At 39.6% G+C, this 20,612-nt stretch overlaps 3 protein-coding genes across 6 annotated transcripts; 1 reads left to right on the top strand and 2 right to left on the bottom strand.

Annotated features, from left to right (window-relative positions):
• Positions 1–3,317: 3,317 nt before the first annotated feature.
• Positions 3,318–3,939, bottom strand: LOC122067817 (protein RESTRICTED TEV MOVEMENT 1-like). Its single transcript, XM_042631660.1, has 3 exons — positions 3,922–3,939; positions 3,750–3,809; positions 3,318–3,638 (listed from the first exon to the last, which is right to left on the bottom strand). The coding sequence occupies exons 1-3, from the start codon at positions 3,937–3,939 to the stop codon at positions 3,318–3,320; spliced, it is 399 nt and encodes a 132-aa protein (XP_042487594.1).
• Positions 3,940–5,845: 1,906 nt separating this feature from the next.
• Positions 5,846–7,175, bottom strand: LOC122067819 (protein RESTRICTED TEV MOVEMENT 1-like). Of its 4 annotated transcripts, none has more exons than XM_042631664.1 (3): positions 7,035–7,175; positions 6,649–6,877; positions 5,846–6,343 (listed from the first exon to the last, which is right to left on the bottom strand). In XM_042631664.1, exons 2-3 carry the CDS (start codon positions 6,847–6,849, stop codon positions 6,023–6,025), a joined length of 522 nt encoding a protein of 173 aa, XP_042487598.1. In that variant the 5' UTR covers positions 6,850–6,877; positions 7,035–7,175; the 3' UTR covers positions 5,846–6,022. The 4 variants fall into 4 exon arrangements, with proteins under 4 accessions (XP_042487598.1, XP_042487600.1, XP_042487596.1 ...); XM_042631666.1 differs by having other exon boundaries at positions 6,649–6,870; positions 7,035–7,160; XM_042631662.1 differs by having other exon boundaries at positions 6,649–6,928; positions 7,035–7,160.
• Positions 7,176–18,373: 11,198 nt separating this feature from the next.
• LOC122067818 lies at positions 18,374–20,227 on the top strand. Its single transcript, XM_042631661.1, has 3 exons — positions 18,374–19,026; positions 19,105–19,381; positions 19,751–20,227. Exons 1-3 carry the CDS (start codon positions 18,374–18,376, stop codon positions 20,225–20,227), a joined length of 1,407 nt encoding a protein of 468 aa, XP_042487595.1.
• Positions 20,228–20,612: the final 385 nt, after the last annotated feature.

The raw sequence follows: 20,612 nt of genomic DNA on the forward strand, positions 1-20,612 counted from the left end.
ATATGCTTCCATAGTTGCAGCTTCAACTGTTCACAGAGAGGATGCCCAAGCTGCATATATATTTGGGGATCAACTTGTAGATCATTTTAGCTAAGATAATAGGAATAAAATGTCCCTCAAAACCTAATTCTACTTGCGTATCGTACAAGAGGCCATTTTTATCCCAGCTGTGTATCAATCCGAGAAGGCAAGAAGCCAAGAATGCTGTAACAGTAGAACTTGAAGGAGAGAGAGAGAGAGAGAGAGAGAGAGAGAGAGAGAGAGAGAGAGAGAGAGAGAGAGAGAGAGAGAGAGAGTTTGTGTGCAGGAATGTGAAAACCAATTCTCTTCCCCACCGCCCTCCCCCTCTGCAACCATTATTTCTGAACTACATCTGAAGCCCATACCAATATCGACCAAACTAGCATTTACAAGTAATCACAAATTAATCAAACATCTAGCCTTCCAATTGATGCCATTGGATGGCTTCACAACCTGAGTTCACAGATGTCAAGGCATCACCTAAGTGTTACCTTAGGTCCAGTCCCTCTCTAATGCCTTGGAAGTGAAGTGGGTCCAGTTGTCAAGGCATCACCTAGGTGTTAGCTTGAGGGGTGCTCACGATTGTATGCCGGAGGAGAGAGGTGCTCACGATCGTACGTCAGAGGGGAGCGACGCTCAAGGTAGTTGCAGGTTTGTCTTCTTGGTTTGGATATCTCTTAGTCATATAAGTGAGATAGTGTGAGTTCAGAAGAAGAAGGGAAAGGGAGGGTAATATTGTCCACTCACAACAGCTGGGTGTGTTTTGGGCATTTTGGAAAAAAACTAACAGACATTCTATAACTTAACAGAGTTTGTTAACGGCAGGGACTGATTTAGAATTGTTTGAATTTTCAGGGAGTGTCTTTGGTGTTTCGAAAAATCCAAGGGGTGGCATTGAATAAAGACAAAGTTCAGGGGGGTGGCAATGCAATTTTCTCCAAAAGCTGGACATCCAATAAGTACGTACAGAGCTGAGTACCATTTTTATTAATATTGATCTCCTAGCCGGACAGAACATAGGAATCAAATTTGGTGAAACGTATCTCACTTCCCTTCTCTATAGTTGCCGTTATTTCGAATTTGGGTTTAACTACTTTATATTAGTTTAACGAGTCACCAGAAATTCATGTTTATGGATAAAATAAAATAAATTCATGTTTTTGAGATGAGATCAGCTGCTTGCTATACAACGTTTTTCCTGTGGTTGTACTGTAAACCAGGGAAATTTACAACACCACCCCCTAGAGAATGCCATTATTAGAGAGGCACCCCCTGAAACGCGTACTATTTAACAAATCTGAGACCATGCACATTTATAATTTTTCTCTTGTCTCTTCTCCAATTCTATCTGGAATGGAGTTCTTAGAAAATATTAGTTTACTCGTAGAGTTATCTTTCTTTTTGATAGAGAGTGGGGGTAGATTTTGAAAACTTTCAACAAATCTTCATGTGATATTTTTGATAAGTTCTCCCCCCCCCCCCACCACCCCAAAGGAAAAAAAAAAAATATATATATATATTTGATAAGTTAACTTTTAATGTAGTGATTCATCATATCTGATAGAAAAGAATCAAAACGAGATGGACTTCCTCAACGCGTACTATTTAACAAATCTGAGACATCACTTTTGTGATTAGAAATAAAATCTTTTAAGAAGTGTGCAGTATTGCCCAGACTCGAGAAAAAATAAGCATCATGCTCTTTCTAGGGATTTTCCTCTCTTTTCTTACCCTATTTTTTGGTGTATCATCTTGGTTCTTTTTTTCACCCCTTATTTTTTTGTTGTATTTCCTTTTTTATGATTGTCTTTATTCACCCCATCCCCTCAAAAAAAAAAAAAAAAAGTTTGATGTATTCCCTTCTTGTGGTGTTTGTTTTTAATTGCTTGTTAGGGTCTCTCTGCGTTTTGTTTTTTTTTTTTTTTTTTTTTTTTTTTTTTTTTTTGATACTAGAAATTTCATTCAGATAAAAGCAAGGATTACAAAGCGCGTAATGACATAAGGGACACAAGGCTGCGGTATAAAACCCCAAAATCCAAGGAATGGAATATGACCACGTTATTTGACATGCCAAAAATAATGGTATTCCAAACTAGGGTATGGACAAAGCCAAGAGAATCCCTAGTAAACTCGTTGTAGATACAATGGCCATTAGCTACAACTTACTCCTTCACTAGAGAGGAATGAATAACCAAAGTTGGCCAAATATAGCTGCATGCTAGACAAGAAGTATCAAGGTATGCATGAGGCCCAAAGACCAAGCCAAAAGCTACCTTAGAACTATAAACACAACTACCAAAATAAAAAAAGTACGCACAACCATCAAGACAAACATTGGGAAATGAAAACAAAAGGGTAGAGTCCCCGCTCCACGCCAAGCTGTATGTCACCGTTGAAAGCACAGATGCAAAGGCATGCATAGCACGTGGGACAGTCGGCTGTCGGCCAAAAGCAGAGACTGTCTAGAATGGATCCAAGCAGCATTGGAGACCGTACACTCGGGGTATTTGCAGCTCCAAATCAATAAGCCACAAACTTGGGCTGGATCGAACTGATCTGAGTAGCATCTATTTCTTCCTCTTCATCTGGGCCATCCACATCAGTCTTGCCAAGTACATTCTGCAGGTGGCATTGCATGAGAATTGTAAAATGAAAAATTGCAGAGGATTTAAATCCGATTGATTGGCACCCCTACCATATAACATATATACATGATATGAAAGGAAGTTGTTTACCAAAAAAACAAAAGAAAGGAAGATAACAATTTCACTACTACTTTAGACCCTTTTGTGTTACTTAGATTATGAGTATTTTGATAGTCATAAACTCACTAATATCAAAATGGGCCTGACAATTGGATTTTTATTTATAGAATGGCACATACTGACTTCTTTATTTATTTTTGGGAAAATTACATCCCTCTCCTTTATAGTTTATCGAAATTAAACATGGATCTAAGGATTTAATTACTTCAAATCCTTGGATCAACGTGTAATTTTGATAAACTACAGGGAAGAGGATGTAATTTTTTCTTTATTTTTTATTTTTTGATAGCAAAAGGAAAACACTTCACTAACTAAAAGAGACCATATTTACAACATCTTACACAAGACCATATGGGATTCTTTTTAATCCATTGCAGTAGAAGTAAGGTCAGCTATACATTGAACCCACACCCCCACCCCCTCAAAAAAAAAAAAAAGCCCCACAGTACTGTCAGCTTTAAAACAAAAAGAGACATTCCTAAATTGTGAGTAAATATCCAAAAAGGCAAGGCAGATTCCATCCCTTACTATTCACCAACAAAGGTAGGTGGGATTGGTTGAAGTATGTGATTCAGTTGATTCAGAAGTAGTATCCTCCACTGGAATGACAGGCTTCACATAAACTCCAATTGAGTAGAGATACTTTGAGCTCGAAGTTTCATGAAATCCTCCAAATAATTGCTGCTTAGTCCCCATCTGAATGCTGAACTGAGTGCCTTTCTCTGTCCCAAAGGGCCCAAACTTTCTCCTGTTGGTTTGAAATGTCAAAGACTTCACCATATATTCACCTGTGTCACAATCTTTGTAACCAGTAATACCAGTAAGAAACTCAGAGGGATAAGCTATCTCAACCTGCAAAATTAACCAGAAAAAAAGAATCATTAATGGCCTTTCTCTTATGTTGTATATAAGAAAAACTGGAAAGCTTTATGTGTTACTGTTTTGACACTCACTGTTTTGAACCTTTTTCCATCTCCCCATGTTTATCAGATAGTGCACTTGCCCACCCAGATTGTACGCAGTCTGTATAGAATATACCCTTTTACTGTCATAGGATATGAAGATATGGGTTAGCATGCTTTGGCCTTTGTCATCCCAGAGATGGCCCCTTTCCCCTCCATCCATAGGGACACACCTTGATCATCTTCTCCATTTCCTATTTGGCATCCAACATTAAAAGCAAAGTAAAATCAGAAAAGAAAAGATTTTGGAGTCTATCCTGTAATGCAATCATAAAAGAAAACCACAACACTTAACCAGATTCTATGGATTTTAAATACTTGCATACTCCAAGAGCCACATATCTTACCATTAAGAATATCAGCTGCCAACATGAAATCAGACTGAATAAACACCTCTAGGAACTATGATGATATTTGTTCCATGCAAAATGCAATGTATGCCTATTCCTATGGACATTGTGATAATTTTTGCTGATAGCAATGATCCAACATTTGCCTCAACAAATGTTGATTCAAGTACCTTCCTTAATTGATTTTATAAAATATTTCTATTCAAGTGCCGGTTTTAATAAAATTGAAAGGAGTCAGTGTTTTGTATTATGGCAATAACAATATATTTTTTATGGTGGCATAGAAATAATGTAATCAATCAGAATTCTAATGCCAACCCAGTGATAGTTTTTAACAAAATTTTACATTGGATTATGGATTCAAAATTACTTCCCAATACTAACACTAATTATGTGTTTTCATATTTAACTGATGATCCCGAAGACAGTATAAACCAACATTTGCCTCTTCCTTTTTTTCCATATGACATATTAGTATGTATTAGTATAGCTAATGTTTTGGACACAGAGTTAGTCTGGATTTGTGGAAATCTTCTTCATGACAAATTCAAGGTGATCAGGTTAGGAGCTACATCCTCAAAATCGGGGGCTGAAATCGAAACGTTGAGAGTTTTACAGGGATTAAAACTGGTTGAAGCTAAGGGTTGGAGTATCACTGAAGTCTGATTTTCTGCAAAAAAAACTTTCTGCAACTTATTCCAAAGCCTTTGATAGACAGTTGGCCTTTGTTTACTGTTAGGACCTTTTTGAAAATTTGTAATAGATCTAGTATTATTAAGTTTTTTGTATAAAGATAAATCTACAATAGGTACTATGCTGTATCTATGGAAGCTGGGAACTTATATTAGATCAGGTCGTATTTCGTGTCTCAGGTTAATGATATAATTTCAGGCTATTGTATGTTATAATATATATTTTTGTTTCTCATAATAATAATAATAATCCATCTAAAGTCTAAACCTAAAGGGTTCATTACTTCATTACTAACCATTAGCCTCTGCTCCGATATGTAAAAGAATGATTCTCTTCTACCCAAAAAAAAAAATATACAATTAGGATTTTTGTTTCTCAATTTTTATATGTTTGTCTTTTTTTTTTTTTTTTTACCCGATTGTGACCAACCATTTATCATCTGGTCAACCATTTATAGGTTAAATCAACTTGTTTATGGCATGTTTTACAGCCATTCGTAGACAAATTAGTCCAATCAACTCATTTATGGACCAATTAGCCCAATTAACTTGATCCAATATAATTTTGTGCCAATACCTAACCTTCGAGGCCCAAGTTGGTGAGAGGTTTCCTTCATTCTCTTGGTTTGATGCTATGATTGAATATCTATTTTAGTCAATCAGTATGAATTTGCACCCTATTATAATTTACAAAACACTCATAAGTTTAATTAAATTGGATAGGCGAATTGGGGATTGTATGGATCTGTGCATATGTGATTTAAGTAGAGATCATGGTGGTGAATTGTTGCACTAGTCTCCCCAACAATTAGTCGAGGTATGCATAAGCTGACTCGAACACCTTAGTTAAAAATAATAATAAAATAAATAAATAAGAACCACATATTCAAAGTAGAAACAGCCATCTTTCATCTTTTTTGAATCTCTCTTGTATTGCATTCGCAGTTTGTGTTCTGTTTTTTTTTTTTTTTTTTTTTTTTTAATATATATATTATCTTATATTGTCTATTCATTTTTGGATGGGGAGGGGGGGGGGTATAACAACATATAGCATATAGCAGACACAAAAGCTGATAATTTCACTACTATTTTACACTGGTTGATTCATGTTCTCACTCACAATAGTCTCTATTTATAGAATGCCATACACCTAGTTGTGCAACATTTTGACCACTATGAAATACTAAGATCCCTTGCTACTCATGAACCACCCTCATATTTTAACAGGAGCCTCATGCATCGGATTGCTCTTTTTTAACGACAGTAGAAATAGTTGTAATACGTGATTCAGTATCCTCCAATGGAATGATAGGCTTCACATAAACTCCAATTGAGTATAGATACTTTGAATTTGAAGTTCCATGAAATCCTCCAAATAATCGCAGCTTAGTACCCATCTGAATGCAGAAGTGAGTTCCTTTCTCTGTCCCAAAAGGGCCAAACTTTCTCCTGTTGGTTTCAAACGTCAAAGACTTCACCATACAATCACCTAACTCATTATCTCCGTAACCAGAAATACCAGTAAGAAATTCAGAAGGATAATCCATCTCAACCTGCAAATTAACCAGAAACAATGAATCATTGGCCTTTCACTTCTCTAATATATATTTTGGTTACAAAAAAAGGTATTCCATGGTGGTGACTAGTGACCATAGCCACTAGGTCAAAACCGCCATACGGCGAGCAGCACATCCACAAGACTAACAGGCGATATAGAAAGTGCCGACTTGAACCCACAACCAGTCGACTCGAGTGGTGATGGGGCAAGTGCTTCCTTCCACTAGGCTACCAACCCGTTGGCTCTCTTGTATAAATTCTGGAATCAGAAGAAATGGAAAGCTTTGTGTTGTTAACTCACCGTTTTGAACATCAATCCATCTCCACCATGTCTATCAGATAGTTGCACTTCCCCATCCAGAATGTATGCAGTCTGTATAGAATGTACCCTTTTACTGTCATAGGATATGAAGATATGGGTAAGCATGCTTTGGCCTTTGTCATCCCAGGAAGTCCCCAATCCGGTATACATACGAGGACCCACCTTGACCATCGTCTCCATTTAGGTAACTAATATTAACAGCTGAAGGCTTCTTAGGGAAACATTAAACAACAAAATCAGAAACAGAAGATTTTGGTGCCTGTTTGATGCAAGCAAAAGAAAAGGAATTCATATGGTCACATCATATATTTGAACAACTTTTGGTAAGTGCATGGTTTAAAGAGAGAGAAGAGAGAGATTCTGACCTTTTTCCGGCGAAAGCAACGTAGGCTCAAGGAGAAGTCGGCCGTCGATCGCCACTTTCTCAGTTGCAGAATCAGTCTCAGACGAAGGAAACGGAATTCTTATATAAAAAGAGGGTAAAGTTTTCTTTATCTGAAAAGGAAGTACCCCACTAGTCCACTACTCATCTTTGCCAAAAAACGAAGAAGAAAACAGAACGCTACCAGGTCGCATGGCCCATATGCCAGTGCAGGTTTGAGCACAAGGCATCCAAAATTCGATAGGGGTGATTTTTGTTTTTTATGGTAGCAAGGAACCCCTTAACCTGCCGGGTTTGGCCATTCAAGCCCAAGAGTAAATCTTGATGAGTGTGTATCAAGTTCTTGTACGATAGCCATTCTCATATGGACTGATCCACACAAATGGAATTCACCACAGAGTTAGTTGGTGGGTAGATTCCATCTGTGCAGATCAACTTCTGTATGAGGACTTGATCCGCTCTCAATCTCGATTACACACAGTCACACCTAACTCATGTAACAATGGGGGGGGGTTGTTGTGACCATTTCATGCTGAAAAAATTTGGCTCTTACCAACCCATCTACTAGCTGCCAAAGAAATGAAATCTTGATTTAATTTCACCTTTATTTTGGGTTCATAATACCTTTTTTAGGTTTTTATATTTGAAAAAAATATCCTTCTAGATTCTATTTTTTTTTTGACTGTTAACAACGATAGCTGCAACTCAAGCAACAGTCAAATTTTATCCATTTCATACCTCTAGTGTCTGACATTGAGCCACGGGACTTGATAGCATTCTCACAAAGAAAATCCTAGAAAAATAAAAATTTGATAGATAAAGTAAATAAAAGGCTGGTGGGCTCACTAGTTTAAAGAGAAGAATCTTTGAAAGAAAAGTAAGCAAAGCCTAAAGTGAGTTGTGAGTCCATTTCTTTATGATTAGAGTATTTTTTTTTTTTTTTTTTGTTTTGGGGGGGGGGGTGTGGATGTGGTGGGGGCTAAAATTATTAGAGATGCCATTGTCCCCCACTTTCTTAATATTAGAGATCAATCATGCAATGTTCGTTGACGTCTCTAGCTTTCTATTTTATTTTTGATGTCATGGCTCTAGCTTTTTAAATGAATAATTTTTTTTAAGAAGATAATTGGGCATGCTAGCATTGTCCCTTCATTATATCTGCCTCTCTCCTCTCTCTTTTGGAAAAGTTTTCCAATCTTTGTTATTGCAACCTCTTGATTGGTTGAGTCCTTCGCTTTAACTCAGGTAGGGTGGAATTAGTGCGCTTAATGATTCTTAGCATTCCAACTCACAGTTTTGCGGTATACTGGTAGCCAAATTCTCTCATTACTACACTTGAAAGATGGATGAGAAATTTTGTCCGGACAAGGGAAGTGGACACTTCAAAAAAAATTGTGGTAAATTGGGACCAATGTTGTAAGCCTAAGGAGGAAGGGGGTCTTGGTTTGAGGAGACTAAGGGACATAAACAAGACAATGCTATGCAAAATCGGCCTGGAGAATTAAATGTGAAGAGTCTATAGCGAGCTCTTTTTTGAGGGCTAGATTCCTTGATAGGGAGGGTCTCCCGAAGAAAGGTTTAAGAAAATCCTCTATTTGGCCAGGTCTGAGGAAAATATGGGAATACATATCTTCAAAAGAGAGATGGGTCGTGGGAGATGGAAAAAAAAATAAGTTTTTGGAAGCATATCTGGGTAGGGCAAGGTGCCCTTAAAGACAGTGAGATGCTGGAGGGCATTGACCTATCTGTGCTAGATGGGAATGTTAACCGATTCATTGAGAATTTCAAATGAAATTTTCCTCAGATGAATTCTAATTTTATGAGGAACATAATAAACGAGGTGATAAAAATTAACATCCCGGCCTATGATTGTGAAGATAGGAGTATCTGGTCTCTTTCTTATGATGGAGAATTTTGCTTCAAATCAACTTGGGAGGATATAAAGGTGAAGAAATCAGCAGTTTTCTGGGCTTCTATCATATGGGGTAAAAAGCAGCAACCTCGGGTCTCCACTCTAGCATGGAGGGTGATTAATGGAAAGGTCCCTACTGATGATGTGGTAAAAAAGAAAGCGATCCCCCTGGCGTCTAGGTGTTTCCTATGTAATTCAGATGAGGAAGTTTTAGAGCATCTCTTCATAAGATGCGGAGATCTGGAGGCTCCTTTGTGATCCTTTCAATGTGCGTTGGGGTAGCCAGGGCTCTCTGCTCGAGCTCGCTTAATGGTGGAAGAGAAAGTTGAAATTGGTTTGCTACAAGGAGGCATGGAATATGAGTTTAGCCACTGGTTTGCTGCAGGCGCCTAGGCATTCAGATACAGGGAGTTGGGCACAGAGAATTATTGGAGGTCTTTTGGTGTAAACCTCCAATGTACTGGATAAAACTAAATTTTGATGGTAGCTCTATGGGAAATCTTGGTCGGGCTGGAGCGGGAGGTATATTTCAGGACCATCAGGGCAGGATCATGGGTACTTATAAAAAATATATGGGTATCACCGGAGTATTTGAAGCGTAGGTGGAGGGTCTGATGGAGGGTTTGCTGCGAGCAAAGGCCATGAACATTACTTACTTATGGGTGGAGTCTGACTCTAGTTCGGTTGTGCTAGCGATTCAGCAAAGGAAAATTCCCTGGTATGCTCTCCAACGATTAAGCCTTTCCTTGATAGTATCAGTTGGAAGATATCTCATAACTTCAGGGAAGGGAACTCCATAGCTGACTACTTGGCCAGAGATGCGGCGAGGACAGGGATTTCGGGTGATAATGTGGTCCTCCCCTCCCATATTCTTGATCTCTTGCAAAGGGATTTAGATGGGAGGCCTCATTTTCAGTTTTATTAGTGCTCCTCTTTCCTCCTGCTGATGGCCATGCCGAAGGTGAGAGGGTAGAGTCAACTAAGTCCTTTTGTTTGAGATTGTTATCTTGTATGGCTTTTTATTTTTCTATGATCTTTTAATGAAATAATCTTTTACAAAAAAAAGAGTCCTTCGCTTTAACTCCAAGACAGCTATTAGTGTGTCCAATCTCCTCACTTTGGCCAGTAATGTCTCTATCTCTCTCTTCACCATCTTGAAAAGCCCCCTAATCCCTTCCATTCTAGCTTCGCTATTAGTTGAGCCGATAACTTCAAAAAAGCTTGCAGCATATCCAACCTTCTCTCAAAAATTAAATAGGAAACAAATGAAGAGGAAGATACTCTATTATATATGACAATATAAACTCGCAAATATCCCCCAAGGATTGAGAAAGTAGTACACAAAAACATAGAATGGTTGGATAGACCTAAGTTTGGCTTCTTCATTCCGGTTTTAGTTCACATTTGACACCCTCAGGCATGGAGGAAGATTATGCAAGGGACTTTCGTCCCATTGATTATTCCTAAATAGAAAGTGGCTTTACAAATTCGATGGCGCTTCTGTCCCCATTGTCCTTGAAAGTGCATATAGTCGTGCAATCTTTTTCCTTCTCTCTCTCTCTCTCTCCTTGTCTAACTATGGCACTCTCAAATTGATCAATAGTCTGACCGAATCGAATGAAACAGATAAAATAAATCATTGATTAGGAGGTTAAGAATCAGGGAATTGACTATCAATTGATTTCAATAACAGTGACAAGATTTTCGACTATAAGGGGAATTGTTACAAATCAATGAGTCTGAGGTTATGAACATGGAAATTGATTTGTGATAATACTTCCATTGATCTCCTTGTTTACTATACAAAATTATTTGGACAGTTAAATGAATGATTTGATAGTAGGATTCAATTTATAATTTGAATCTCATTGATTAATTATTTATCGAGAATTCAAGGATATTGCATAGGAGAAGAATCAAAAGATTTCTTTACCCGATTTCTATAGGTTTTTCTATAGTTTTCACCACCTTAATTTCCCTTGGTAGTGTGGAAAGTAATATAACCATATAGGGGTATCAAAAGGGGCCTCACACTGGTAGGCTAGACTGGAACAGACTAGTTAAATAATATGCTGGATTGGCATAATTTCCAAGGGGAAGTAAAAGAAAAAGAAACCAATTTTTATCCATTGATGCTAAAACTTCATTCAGAAAAGAGTAATATTAATAAAACTTTAGACAGAAAGAGTAACTAGAACATAGGAATTAAGGAGAACATAATTTGGAATTCTCAAGCTAATGCCTAAGCTTCACATAAACTCCAGTTGAGCAAAGAAACTGTGAGTCTGAGCTTCCATGAAATCCTCCAAAGTTATCACTAGTACCCATCTTAATGCAGAACTGATTTCCTCACTCTTGCCCAAACGGTCCAATTGTTCTTTGGTTGGTTACAATCGTCAAGGAGTAAACATAGTTTGAAGCATAACCACTAATACCAGTAATAAACTCGAGATAATCTAGATCGACCTGCAAATTAATAAACCAAAAATCAAAATTAAGAATCATTTATTGGCTTTTAAATTTATTTCCCTTAGATATATTATTATGGAATCAGAAGAACAGTAAAAATGCAGTTGTGGGGTCAGTATGGGTCCACGAAACTAGCTAGGTCGAAGGCCTAGATACCGTCGTTAGCAAAAAAAAATAAAAGTCAGAAGAACAGTAAAGCTTTACATGATACTGTGTTGTGTTGACTGACCGTTATGAAACTTCCTCCATTTCCGCCATGTTTATCTGATAAATGCTTTCTACTTCCCTTCCAATATGCTGTTTGTATAGACCTTACCATTGTATTGTCATAGAATATAAAGACTTGGGTCAGCTTGCTTTTGTTTATATCATCAAAGGGTTGGCCCCTATTAATATTATCGTAAGGGCCAACCTTGATCATTCCCTCCATTCTTTTTATTGGTATAGATAGACAATTACTATTAACCAACTGCAGCCCTGCGAGGTCAATATTTAACAATGAAATTAGTAAGAGAAAATTCGAGTCCAAATTGTCTGCAGCAAGTAGTGAGATGTAGTGAGCATCAAACCTCGGAGTTTTGGGCATTGGATTAGATCCCCTTCAGCCTTCGACTTAGATAAAGGAAGTAGAGATGATATTTGAGCTCCTTGATTTCACAGACCTACAGAAGGTGGCTTGTGCTACCTTTATGTTGAGGGGTGAGGCAGCATATTAGTGGAATTCTACCTGTCGTACTCTTGAGGAAGGTCCACAACCATTGACTTGGGCTATTTTTAGGCGCCTTTTTGGACCAGTACTTTCCAATTGATTTGCCAGAGAAGAGGGAATGTGAGCTTCTTCAGTTGAAGCAGGGTTCTAACCCATTATCTGAGTATGTTTGGAAATTTCAGGAGCTTTCGATATTTGCTCCTCATGTCGTGGATACAGATGAATGTAAGGCTCGACAGTTTGAGAGGGGGTTGAGTCCCCACATCTAGGCTAGCATTATTATTTTGAAATTACCTACCTACAAAGATGTGCTCAAACAAGCTAGGATGTTTGCTGGGTGTGGTACAGGACTACCTCCTATTGAGGATAGAAATCATGGTAAACGTCCACAAGCTCCATCTGATGCTCGATCTACTCCTTCCCAAAAACAACAGAGATCTAGGAGATGACCAACAAGCTTCTATGGTTGTTTGTCCCAAGTGTGGGAAGTCACACCGAGGTCAGTGCTTACTTGGGGTTAATGTTTGTTTTAGATGTGGATTGCTTGGGCATATCGCTAGAGATTGCATGAATCAGGGCAATCAGGGTGGACAGCAGCGCCAGTTCAGCCAGCTCTACCAGCCATGCCAGGATCTCCAGATTTTCTAGGGCCAACAAATGCAGCAGACCAAACAGACAGGACAGGGATCATAGAGTGTTTATAGTACCCACAGTGACCAGAAGCCTACAGCTCAAGGTAAAGACCGCAGAGGATGCAGAGACTTCACCATCAGTGGTGTCAAGTACCCCTACACTAAATTATAGATCATTGTGCCCTTATTTAATATGATTAAGTTAGTAGAATCTCATATAGATTAAACTTACAATACGATAATTATTATGATGCATGTCAAGTATTTTAAGCATTGCAGAGCAGTTTACATATACATTATTTGACTCGGGGTCCACACATTCATTTATCTCCAGTGTATGAGACTTGTATTATACAAATTGAGGGTAGAAAGCTAGCAGCAAATCTGGTACTACTAGAGATGAAAGATTTTGATGTGATATTGGGCATGGATTGGTTGACCACCTACCATGCTTGTATTCACTGCTTTGAGAAAGAAGTGGTTTTCAGACCAAAAGATGAGGAAGAGTTCAAGTATTCCGGAGTTAATTTGGGTGTATCATCGCTCCCATTAATATCAGCCATCCAGGCTAGGCAATTGATCCACTAGGGGTTCCAAGGCTACCTTGCCAACATTGTAGACACAAGGGTACAAGGACCTGCTTTGGTAGACATAGAGGTTGCTAGAGATTTTCCAGATGTGTTTCCTGACGACCTAGTTGCCTTACCGCCTGACAGAGAGATAGAGTTTTGTATTGAGCTAGTGCCGGGCACAACCCCAATCTCTAAGGCACCATACAGAATGGCACCGACAGAATTGAAGGAGTTGAAGAAGCAACTACAGGAACTTCTAAACAAGGGGTTTATTAGACCTAGTTCATCCCCTTGGGGAGCACTTGTATTATTTGTTAAAAAGAAAGATGGGTCAATGAGCTTATGCATTGACTAGAGAGTTGAACAAGGTCACCATAAAAAAAAAGTATCCGTTGCCAAGGATAGATGACATGTTTGAATAGTTGCAAGGGGCAAAGGTCTTTTTCAAGATTGACCTTAGATCAAGGTATCATCAATTGAAGATTAGGAAAGAGGATATCCCCAAGCCTGCTTTCAAAACCAGATACGAACACTATGAGTTCTTAGTTATGTCGTTCGGATTAACTAATGCACTAGCAGCATTTATGGACATGATAAACCGAGTCTTCCATGAGTTCCTAAATCGGTTCGTTATAGTGTTCATTGATGACATCTTGGTTTACTCCAAGAGTGAGGAGGAACATGAGGAACATCTGAGGATAGTGCTTCAAAGATTGAGGGAGCACCGATTAGGACTGGCCGGATACTATAGAAGATTTGTAGAGGGATTCTCCAGCATTGCCCTTCCCTTATCTAAGCTGAAAAGGAAGAGTGATTGGTTTGATTGGACTAAGGAATGTGAAGAGAGCTTCAAGGAATAAAACGGAAGCTGACCAGTGCACCGGTATTGACCTTACCTTAGAGTTCAGAAGGGTTAGTGATCTACAGTGATGCTTCCAGGAAAGGACTTGGTTGTGTACTCATGCAGCACAGGAAGGAAGTAGCTTATAACTTTCGGCAGTTGAAGCCATATGAGCAGAACTATCTTACACACGATCTCAAGCTTGTAGCAGTGGTGCATGCCTTGAAGATTTGGAGGCACTACCTATATGGGGAGAAGTGTGAGATCTTCACTAATCACAAAAGTCTAAAATACATCTTCAAGCAAAAGGAATTAAATATAAGGCAAAGAAGGTGGTTGGAATTGATGAAAGACTATGACTGTACCATTAGCTACCACCTGGGCAAGGCAAATGTGGTAGCTGACACATTGAGTAGGAAGTCTCAAGGGATTTCAACAGCGCTTCTAACTAGTCAGCCACACCTACTAGAGGATATACAGAGTCTTGACCTAGAGACTATAGTGAAAAATACCACATCCTTGATGGCAGCTTTGATAGTACAATCAACATTGATTGACAGAATCAAGTCTGCACAAGGGAATGATATGTCCTTAGAGAGAATTAGGAAGGAAGTTCAAGAGGGCAAGAAGCCAAATTTTTCCATGTCCATTGATGGGACTTTGAGATTCTGAGGTAGGTTATGTGTGCCAAATGACACCGAGGTGAAACAGTTCATCGTAAGTGAGGCACATTCCTCACCCTACATTGTACATCCAAGTGGTACTAAGATGTATCGCGATCTTAGGGAGGTTTATTGGTGGAACAACATGAAGAGAGAGATTGCAGAGTACATACAAAGATGCCTAACCTGTCAGTAAGTGAAGGCAGAGCATCAAAGGCCATCAGGACTCTTATAGCCTTTACCCCTTCCTAAGTGGAAATGGGAGCAAATATCTATGGATTTTGTTACAGCATTGCCGAGAACTTCCAGAGGGCATGAGGCTATATGGGTCATTATTGATAGGCTAACCAAGTCAGCTCATTTTCTACCAATTAGGATGAATTATTCATTAGACAAATTGGCCCAGTTATATATAGATGAGATAGTCAGGTTACATGGAGTGCCAGTTACTATAGTGTCAGATAGAGATCCTAGGTTCACTTCACGTTTTTGGCAAAGTTTACAGAAAGCCATAGGCACTCAACTTGACTTTAGCACAACTTTTCATCCCCAGACAGATGGACAAACAGAGAAGACCATTCAAAATTTAGAAGATATGTTGGGGGCTTGCACTATAGACCTCAAGGGCAACTGGGGTGATCACCTACCATTGGTGGAGTTTGCATATAACAACAGTTATCAGGGCACCATTGGCATGGAACCATATAAGGCTCTCTATGGTAGGAGGTGTAGATCCCCAATATGTTGGGATGAGGTAGGAGAAAGGAGGTGGTTAGCACTAGAGATTTTACAAAGGACCTATGATAAGGTCGGGTTGATTCATAAGAGGATCAAGAAAGCCCAGAGTCGACAGAAAAGCTATGTAGATAACAGAAGGAAGACTCTATAATTCGAGATGGGAGATATGATATTTCTCAGGGTGTCTCCTATGAAGGGAGTCATGAGGTTTGGGAAAAAAGGCAAGTTGGGCCCTAGATATGTGGGACCATTTGAAATCCTAGATAGGATTGGGAAAGTGGCTTATCGAGTTGTATTACCACCTACCTTATCTAGTATGCACAATGTATTTCATGTATCTATGCTCACGAAGTATGTCACAGACCCTTCCCACGTGCTAGAATATGAACCTCTACAGTTAAAGGAGGATTTGTCCTATGGAGAAGTACCTATACAGATTTTGGAAAGTAAACGACAAATACTTCATAATCGAACGATCTCTTATGTGAAGGTGCTTTGGAAGAATCACACAATTCAAGAGGCATCTTGGGAGTGAGAAAAGGACATGCAGTCCAATTACCCACATCTTTTGAAAATTGAGGTACGTACAAATTTTGAGGACGAAATTTTTATAAAGGGGGAAGAATGTAATACCCTACTCCCTATTTCCAATTTACACGTTTGTGATGGTAATATATATATAATAGTTTTATATGTAATTATAGATAATAATGTCATTAATGGGAACAAACAAGATAGTAGTAAATACTTGATTTTACACTGTGGCGATGGGGGACTCAGGAGAGAGAAGCTCTGAGAAGGATGGGGGGATTTTTGCTGCCCACCCCCCCGATAGAGGAAAACAACGGAGGATTACAGACTTCTGGGGCCCTATGAATAGCATTGTGCCTCTGCCAGTCGCTATCGGCATACCTGGTTTGGCCGAAATGTCTCATCCAAGGGAAGAGGTGACCGCTGGGAGAAAACAGTCCTACGCTGCAATGGCGAAGAGGTCTGTGCCAAATATTGATGATCTCCCAGATCCGATTCACGCTGGAAATCTCACAAAAATTATGATTCCTCAGGAGGCGTATGAAGAGAAATTACATTCTTTCTCTCACGCATTGATTGGCCGAGTAAATTTTCACTTTGTCTCAATGGATGAAGTAAGGGCTGAAGCAAAGAATGTCTGGAATTTGAAGGGCAGGGTGACTCTTGCACCTTTGGGAAAAGGTTTCATCCTTCTTCGTTTTGAAGTGGAAGGTGATATGGCTTCTATGTGGAAAAGGGGTCCCGTCAAAGCTAAGGGACAGATTATGCGTTTCCAGCGATGATGACCGGAGTTCAGTTTTTATTAAGATCTAGTTCAGACCAAACTGATCTGGATTCGATACCCAGAGCTTCCTATGGAGTATTGGCATGAGAAAATCTTGCTCTCCATGGGCAAAGCCTCAGGGCGCCCTATAGAGGTTGATCGCAGAACACTATAGGGTACCATGGGAAATTACACTAGGGTGCTGGTGGAAGTACCATTGAGCGGTACCAGAGTGGAGGAAATTTAGGTTGAAAGAAAATAGCCGGGTAAGGATGTTTTATTCTGGTTCAAACAAAGAATTCTCTATGAAGATGGCATTGAAAGGCGCACATCCTGTAAGAAACTGGGTCACCTTGCTAAGCAGTGTCGATCTAAGAGGAACACTGAGTGGCAGCCGGCTGAGGAAGATCGACATCCAGCGGGTGGTGCACCCAGATCAGAGGAAATCCATGCAAAGTCTTCTCAATTGGTAGGAGATCGTAGATCTCTTCTCCCTATAATAACTTCTCCATTTAGAGGAACTATTCCATCTGTGGAAGATACAGAAAATATAGAAAGGATTCCAATGGATGGTTTGCCAGAAGGTAACTTGGAAATTTTTATTCCTGCTCCAAATGCCCATGAGAGATCTACCCAGGACCCGACCATGGTGGATAACCCACTGGGCAGTGGTTATGGATCCGACTCAGACCCAGAGGAATCGGAACTCTACTCATCTGAGAAGGAGTCGATGACCTCTGGGCATGGCAGTGACGATGCGAAGGAGGAAGTGATTGTTTCGGTTGCTGCACTCAACGAAGTTGAAGGCAGCATTGCTTCTAGAACTCTTCGACCTCCCAAAAAAAAAGTGGTATATACTGGTGGTCGCGGAGGTCGCCATCAGGCAAGAGGGGAGGGAGAGGCGGTAGCAGGCAGGATTGGGGTGAGCCAAAACATGTGATCTCTGAAATGTATCCAGCTTCCCTTGAGGCAGGAAAAATTATTATTACTCACCAGGAATTAGAAGAACTTGATCAGGCTATTACAAGAGCAGACGGTGAGGCCAAAAGGATAGGAAAATCTACTGCTGCGATGGGGCAGGCCTTGAGGTCTGATCGTCAAGCTATTCCCAAGAATTGATTTATAAAGATTCTCTTTTGGAACATAAGAGGAATGAAGAAGGTAGCTGAAAAGCGCGCCTTAAGAGAATTAATAAAGAAGAAGAACCCTGATCTCCTTTGTATTGCTGAACCAATGATTCCAGTAAGTGATTTTCAATCTATATTTTAATAAATTGGGATTTCACTCCAAATTTATTTATAATAATAGAGTGGATAGAATTTTGAACTTATGGATTATGTGGAAAAGAAATATAGCCTGCCCTATGGTGATTTTTGAGTCATCTTAGCATATTTCGGTATCCCTGACTTAGGACCTTTCCCAAATTCAAGTCTCTTTTGTCCATGCTAGTAGTTTTCAAGCAGAGAGGAGAGCTCTTTGGTTGGACTTGGGCCATGGTAGGTGATTTTAATACTTATCTTCAGTCGCATGAAAAAAAGGGACCAGGTAATTTTAGCTTGGGCTCTGCTGCGGAATTCAATGCTATGATAGACTCTTGTTCCATGGCTCAACTGCCTTCAAGTGGAAGAAAATTTATCTGGAGTAATAATCGAAAAGCTGGTAATGTTTCGGTTGTGCTCGATAGAAGCTTCTATAATGAGAAGTGGTTAACTGTTTTTCAAGACTCATCGCAACTAATGCTGCCAAGAATTGCTTCTGATCATGGGCTGATTTTGATGGTCTCTGATGCCAGCCAACATCCCTCAAATTGCCCTTTTTGCTTTCACCAATTTTGGATGGAACATGAAGGCTTTGTTAGAGTTGTGGCTTTGTCATGGTCTGAATGGGTCTCTGGACCGCCTATCCTATTTCTCACTTCTAAATTGAAGCGGCTGAAGAAGGACCTAAAATCCTGGGCGAGATTTGCCTTTGCTAACTTTGATGAAGACCTAGAGCATGCGAAGAAGACTCTGAACCAGATTCATGACCAGATTGCAAGTGAAGGGATGAACGATCACCTATGTGCTATGGAAGCTGATGCGAAGACGGGATTAGTGAAAGCCTTGGAAAACCATGAAAAATTCTGGGCGGAAAAGGCGAGAATCAGGTGGTTGAAAGCTGATGACAGGAACTCAAAATTTTTTCACCTTTCAATCAAAATGAGAAGAAATAAAAACTCAATCAGAGCTCTCAAGAAACCGGATGGGACCATTGTGGAAGGGTATAATCAGATAGGGGAATACATTGTGGACTTTTACGAGAGGTTCCATAGAGCCTCCACCACAGTGAATCATGAGGATTTATTGGATAGTATTCCAAAAGTTCTTAATCAGATGGACTATCTTCCTGGGAATAAGGAAATAACGAGGGCAGTTTGGGAGCTCGACCCGGACAGCTCATCTGGCCTAGATGGATTCTCTAGTGCATTCTTTCGCAAATGCTGGGATATGATGGAAGTGGAGGTTTGCAAAGCAGTGAAACAGTTTTTCAGCACTGGGTCTATGCCAAATGAGATAAATAATAATTTTTTGGTGTTGATTCCAAAAGTGGATTGTGCAAATACTCTTGAGAAATTTCGGCCCCTTTGTATGGGCAACTTTTTCTGTAAAATCATATCCAAAGTTATGGCGATGCGCCTTGAGACTCTCCTCCCTCGTCTAATCTCAAAAGAGCAGAGTGCCTTTTAGAAGGGGAAGATGATCCACAACAATATAGTTGTGGCATCTGAGCTTGCAAATTTAATGTTCTCTGCAGCCAGAGGTGGGGGCCTTGGTCTAAAAATTGTTATAAGAAAGGCTTATAACACTATTTCCTGGTCTTTTATTTTTTAGGTGTTGAGGAAATTTGGCTTCTCCAATAAATGGATCAATTGGCTACACCAACTCCTGCTATCGACCAAAATTTCTATTCTGGTGAACGGAGGTCCTCAGGGCTTCTTCGGGGTGGAGCATGGCCTGAGACAAGGTGATCCTATATCCCCCATGCTGTTTATCATAGCAGAAGAAGTTCTGTCTAGAGGGTTGTCAAACCTGGTTCAGAGCAAGAGTCTCAAACAAATCAGTGGCCTAAGAGGCGTTAATACTCCTGGACACATTTTATTCGCAGATAATATATTCATCTTCACCAACGCCTCATTGAGATATGTAAATACTCTGAAATCTTTCTTGATGAAGTATCAGGACTTTTCAGGCCAATGCATCAACTTTGAGAAAAGTAAGCTTTTCCTAGGAAAGATAGCTCCTGCTCGCAAGCAGACAATTTCTGATACCCTTGGAATTCAGATATGCACTTTCCCAACTCGCTACTGAGGAGTTGAAATATTTAAGTGTAGAGTGAAGAAAGAGGCTCTGCTTCCACTGATGGACAAGGTGAAAGGCTATTCCTAACCATAGTTTTGCTATTTATTGGTGGCCTTCTTCCCTTTTGTCTATAATGGAACGATGGATGAGAAACTTCATTTGGACGAGGGAGACTAAAACGCCTAGGAAAATTACTGTTAAATGGGACTCCCTTTGCATGCCTAAAGAGGAAGGTGGTTTAGGTATCAGGAGACTCCGTGATACCAATAAAGCTATGTTGTGCAAGCTTGCTTGGAGGATCAAGCATGAGAGGACAACCACCAGCTCCTTCCTTAAAGCCTGCTTTGTTAAAAAAGATGGTAATTTCAAAAAAGGAGTTTCTTCCTCTATTTCC

Source organism: Macadamia integrifolia, unplaced genomic scaffold (assembly GCF_013358625.1).
Source record: "Macadamia integrifolia cultivar HAES 741 unplaced genomic scaffold, SCU_Mint_v3 scaffold3143, whole genome shotgun sequence".
Classification (NCBI taxonomy): domain Eukaryota; kingdom Viridiplantae; phylum Streptophyta; class Magnoliopsida; order Proteales; family Proteaceae; genus Macadamia; species Macadamia integrifolia.